The 5,818-nt window shown below is 32.6% G+C and overlaps 1 protein-coding gene across 1 annotated transcript in view; it reads right to left on the minus strand.

Moving 5' to 3' along the window:
- Positions 1–2,837: 2,837 nt before the first annotated feature.
- HELRODRAFT_179180 (hypothetical protein) overlaps positions 2,838–5,818 on the minus strand; it is a gene marked incomplete at both ends in the record, with an annotated part of 11,387 nt that continues 8,406 nt past the window's right edge. Inside the window, 2 exons of the mRNA XM_009028016.1 lie at positions 2,838–2,937; positions 3,783–4,003. Coding sequence (XP_009026264.1) covers positions 2,838–2,937; positions 3,783–4,003 — 321 coding nt within the window. The remainder of the gene's footprint in view (positions 2,938–3,782; positions 4,004–5,818) is intronic.

A 5,818-nucleotide genomic window follows, 5' to 3' on the forward strand; every position in this document is an offset into this window, starting at 1 on the left:
GATCTGGATACATCTGCAACATCACCATCATCATCACCAACAACAACAACATCATCATCACAATCATTATCATCATAATCATCATCATCATCAACAACAACAAAAACATCATCATCATCATCAACAACAGCAGCATCACCATCATCGTCATCAATAATATTATTGCTTCAATAGTTAATACTTCTAGTACTACAACATTTACAACCACTACTAATACTACTACTGCTACTAAAACAACTACTGCTATCACTATTACTACTAATACTACTACTATTACTACCACTACTACTACTACTACTACTACTACTACTACTACTACAACTACTACCACTACTACTACTACTACTACTACTGCTACAACTTTTTCAACAACTACTACTACTATTACTAACACGTTTCCATAATTGGAAAAACCTCCGTCATCATCATCATCATCATCAGCGTAGTTGTCATCTTCAACGTCATAAGCAGGTGTTGTCGCGTTGGCACCTTCATAAATGTAGTTGGCACAGTGGAAGTCGTAGTAGTAGTAGTAGTTTAGTAGTAGTTTAGTAGTAGTAGTAGTAATAGTAGTAGTACTAGTAGTAGTAGTAGTAGTAGTAGTAGTAGTAGTAGTAGTAGTAAAAGTAGTAGTAGTAGTAGTTGTAGTAGTAGTAGTAGTAGTAGAAGTAGAAGTAGTAGTAGCAGCAGTTGCTGTTGTTGTAAAAAAGTTAAAGTAGTAGTAGTAGTAGTTGTTGTTGTTGTTGTTGTAGTAATTGTAATTATGGTAGTAGTAGTAATAAAAGTGGTTATAGTTATGACAGTTGTATTAGGAGTGGTTTTTGGTTTCCTTTATTAAGTTACAATTCAATACAAATTTTTCAATTACGTGTAAGCACATGCATGTATTAATTAAATATCTGATAAACTCGAACGAGTTCAAGAAAATATGTATTCATATCGATTAAAACCTACACGATACATATGAAAAGTTGAGCAAGATATTACCGAACACAAAACCGACAAAACCGACATGAAATACCGACCTCCGTACTTTAAATCCTGATTATTAATTCTTGATTGAATGACACTATTACCAGTTGAAGCAGCTGTCGTAGCTGCATTAGCTGCTGAAAAAGCTGCGTACCGTCTCGTTTGTTTGACAAACTTCATCATCTTGCCTATCGTTCTGACTGACTTGAAACTGGAATTATGCAACGGTGTGAAGAAACTTTTATTAAAATCATTAAATATAATATTGATAATAGTTGTAGTAGCGTTGGTAGTAGTAGTCGTGGTAGTAGAAAAAGTATTAGTATATTATTATTATTATTATTATTATTTTTATTATTATTATTAGTAGTAGTAATTGTAGAATTAGTGGTAGTAGTAGTCTTAGTAGTAGTAGTAGTAGTAGTAGTAGTAATAGTAGTAGTAATAATTGTAGTAGTAGTAGTAGTAGTAGTAGAAGTAGTAGTAGCAGTAGTAGTAGTAGTAGTTGTTGCTGTTGTAATACTATTAGTAATTGTAGTAGTAGTGGTAGTAGTAGCTGTAGGAGTAGTAATAGTAGTAATTCTAGTAGAAATATTATTATGGACTGTTAGTATTAGTATAGAAGTAGTTGTAGTAGTATTATTAGTAGTAGCAACAGAAATAAGTAGTTTTTTTATCGTGTTCAGCGGCCGCAGTTACTAGTTGCAGTAGAAGTAATGATGGTATCAGTAGTACTTCTGTGGCAATAAAATTAGTTTCGTCGGTGCAATACCCATGTTCATTTATTGTTCCTTGCTCTAGCGATAAAATAACATCAGCTTTTTTTATGTCTTCGCTATCGCCTCGCATCTCTGGGTCTTTGCTTGCACCAATGCCTCTTTTATTCATGGTTATGGGAAATTGTCTTCATTTTTTGTTTTTTATTTTTTTATTTATTCTTTGCTGCTTTTTTACGTTAATATTGTGAAAGTGAAGCTAAGTAGAAAGCTATGTAGAAAGCTTAGTTGAAAAGCTAAATAAGGAAAGCTAAGTAGGAAAGCTAGGTAGGTAAGCTAAATAAGGAAAGCTAAGTAGGAAAGCTAGGTAGGTAAGCTAAATAAAAAAGCTAAATGGGAAAGCTATGTTGGAAAGCTAGGCATTTTTTTTACCAAACATGGAGTAACAACATTTTGGGCGGTGAGATGGGCCAGTGCTCAAAGAGGCCTGGTCCGACAGGGTTCGAATGCAGAGACATCTTTTCCTATTCTCCTAACATACACAACATGTGTCGTGCCTGTTCCCGTACCCTGTGTTTGGAAAAGTGAACCTTGGTATTGACGCATTTCGTAAATACAGAGGTATATAAGCACCGGCGTTAAAAAACACTAACTTCGTCGTCAACCAGAGCTTCTTGAAGAGTTAATATTACAATAAATTTCGTTAAGCATTCTGTATATTTTGTTTGTTACTCGAAACTGTTAAATAAAATATTCATAAACTGTTCTCCTTTTGCACTTGTTTAGTCATTAAATTTGTGAAATCTTAGATATTAAAGACTAACCCCGACAAATTGGGTCCAAATGAATGAATGAACGGATGGATGAATGAATGGATGAATGAATGATGAATGAATGAATAATCTCAATCAAAATAATGTTTGTTAATAAAAGAAAAATTTTTAACGACAACATTAATATTTGAAACGTTTCATTCAACATTTACAATCATATTTTTCGTCATACTACCTTCTGTACTACCTACCCTTTATTTGTTACACTGTGATTCATCAGTGGTTTTTAATGAAATATAAACAACTTCAAATATTATTTAGTATCATTGTTTATTGATTGAATGATATGAACCGGGGTAAAGCAATAGTTAGTAATTCAATTCAATTTAATATATTCATTTGATCCAAATAAAACAGAAAAAAATTTGTGATCAGGAGACCCGGAAAAAGAAAATAATTTCTTGTAGTTGACCACCCTGGACAAGATTGTCATGATCATAAGGATAACGAAAAATAAAAATGAATAAATTATCCAGGACATACTAACATTAAATAAAATAAAGGTTTTATTACCCACAAGTGATTGGTAACTTAATTAAATTGTATTACATGTTTGTATTAATAAACTTAACTGTCAATTAAAGTTATAATGATGTAGTAGGCACATACATACATGCTCTTACACGCAAACAATACACACACACTCACCAAACACCTATACATATATGCCGGCATCTGCACGCACACACACACACACACACACACACACACACACACACATACATACAAATAGCAATGCAATATACAAGTGGCATAATAATAATTACAACTCATACCCTTATAAGTTACTTCCTTAGTGTTACTACTGGAATAATTTGTATGGTTTTGTATCAGCTCCATTTCTTAGTGTGCGTGTGTGCACATCGTCTCTAGTTTAAAAATTTCTTATTTATTAATATTATTTTTATTCTGAGTCTATTAAAAATAATTTATTTTATTGCCATCACGTGATAGAGCGCTCCCAAAAATATAGATAATGTTTAAACGTAGTGGATGTACTTTTTTTGAAATAAGCGCCACATAAACAAATTTTTTTTTATATTTGTTTTTTTTTTACATAGGAACTATTAAAAGAATGAAATCATTCGTAAATAAATAAAAATATTATTAAACGTTACTGTTATTATTATTGCGTGTGAACAGTTTTTTTAAACATACAGTTGTTCTTTATATAGATAATATAAATAATAATAATAATTATTATTATTATTATTATTATTATTACTATTATTATTATTACAAGTACAACAAAGATACTTACGCGGGATTAATCTGGCCTCTCCCCATTTGTAGTCTTTGGCTTCGTAATGACGGTACTTCCGGGTCGGAATAGGGATGTGCCGGGTGTTTTAACTTTTCCCTAGAGCCGGAAATTGGTGAGAGTAGCGCTTTAGTTTCGCTGTTGTTGTTCGTGACGTCATCGATTAACTGGATCACTCGGGGGTCGGGTGGGTTGTAGGTCAGTTCAAAAGTTATGTTGGCCTGGTTTAATCATTTGTAATCGTTGTTGTTGTCGTTATTATAGAGAAAATATAATAAAGATAATAATAATAATAATAATAAATACAACTGCAAATAATATTAGTGGTAATAGTAGCTATTAGAAGCATTAGTGTTAGTAGTAGTAGCAGTAGTAGTAGTAGTAGTAGTAGCAGTACTAGTAGTAGTAGTAGTAGAGGCATAGTAGTAGTGGTAATAGTAGTAGTAGTAGTAGTAGTAGTAGTAGTAGTAGTAGTAGTAGTAGTAGTAGTAGTAAAATTAGTAGTAGTAGTAGTAGTAGTAGTAGTTGTTGTTGTTTTAGTAGTAGTAGTAATAGTAGAAGTAGTTATAGTAGTAGTAGTAGTAGTAATAATCCTACAACAACGGGCGCATAGCATGTGTTGTTTTATTTTTCCAATTAATGTGGGATGTAATTAGTTGAGACAGGAACGTGACAAAGTGGATGAATGACTGAATGAACGAATGAACGAATTGACGAATGAACGAATTGATGAATGAATAAATGAATGAATGAATGAATGAGTGAATGAGTGAGTAAATGAGTGAATGAGTGAGTGAGTGAGTGAGTGAGTGAATGAGTGAGTGAGTGAGTGAGTGAGTGAGTGAGTGAGTGAGTGAGTGAGTGAGTGAGTGAGTGAGTGAGGGAAAGAGTGAGGGAGTTAGGGAGGGAGTGAGGGAGTGAGTGAGTGAGTGAGTGAGTGAGTGAATGAGTGAGTGAGTGAGTGAGTGAATGATTGAATAAGTGAATGAATGAATGAGTGAATGAATTCATTCATTCATTAATTAATTATTTAATTAATTAATTAAATAATTGATGTACACTTGATTGATTAACAATATAAAGAAATTAATCAAACAAATAAATAAATGGATTAATTATTTATTCAATGAAAAAAATGTTAATGAACAAAGCGAACGAGTTGATGAACGAAAATGTCTAAAAAGTGCATCTAAATAAGTTTTTTTGTCAATTTGGAAAAATGTTGTCATCATTGGGGGCCTGAAGCGCTTGCTTACGTGGAGAAACAACAACCAAAAAATTTAAATCACCAGATACCAACAAGACAAGTTATATACATCTCTGAAACCGATACACAACTGAAAATACACAAATTGCTTAATGATTAAATATGTTAATGACTAAATAAATAAATAATTATTTTAAAAAATTAATTATAACTTATTGAACAAATAAATGTAAGCAATAAAATAATATAAACAATTTATAGAAAAACCCATCGAAAACTACAACCAGCCAACCAAACAACCAACCATCCAACCAACCAACCAATCAATCAACCAACCAGTTAGCCAGCCAACCAACCAACCAACCAATCAATCAATTAACCAGTTAGCCAGCCAACCAACCAACCAACCAACAAACCAGCCAAACAAACGAGCCAAACAAACATACAAAAAACAAACATACAATCAAACAAATAAATTCTATTTAAAACAACCAAACAAACTTAATATCCATGATAACACACCGTGGAAAACACTAAACAACGCAACGTCCACATGTACACCAACCAGCACAAATACAGACACTAATACAGACACTCATACATACACACACTCGCATGCAGATAGACACCAGTATAAATGCATACAAAAAAAACACACAAACATTCACACACCACATACACACAAATCCAAACACGCAAATACACTGTTTCTATTTAAAATCACACACCAACACACACACACACAAACACACAACACAACACACACACAGACACACACACACGACCGGCCGGCTTAGATAACGTAGAAACTTTAAATTGATTTCATTTC

Source organism: Helobdella robusta, assembly GCF_000326865.2.
Source record: "Helobdella robusta unplaced genomic scaffold HELROscaffold_52, whole genome shotgun sequence".
NCBI classification, from domain to species: domain Eukaryota; kingdom Metazoa; phylum Annelida; class Clitellata; order Rhynchobdellida; family Glossiphoniidae; genus Helobdella; species Helobdella robusta.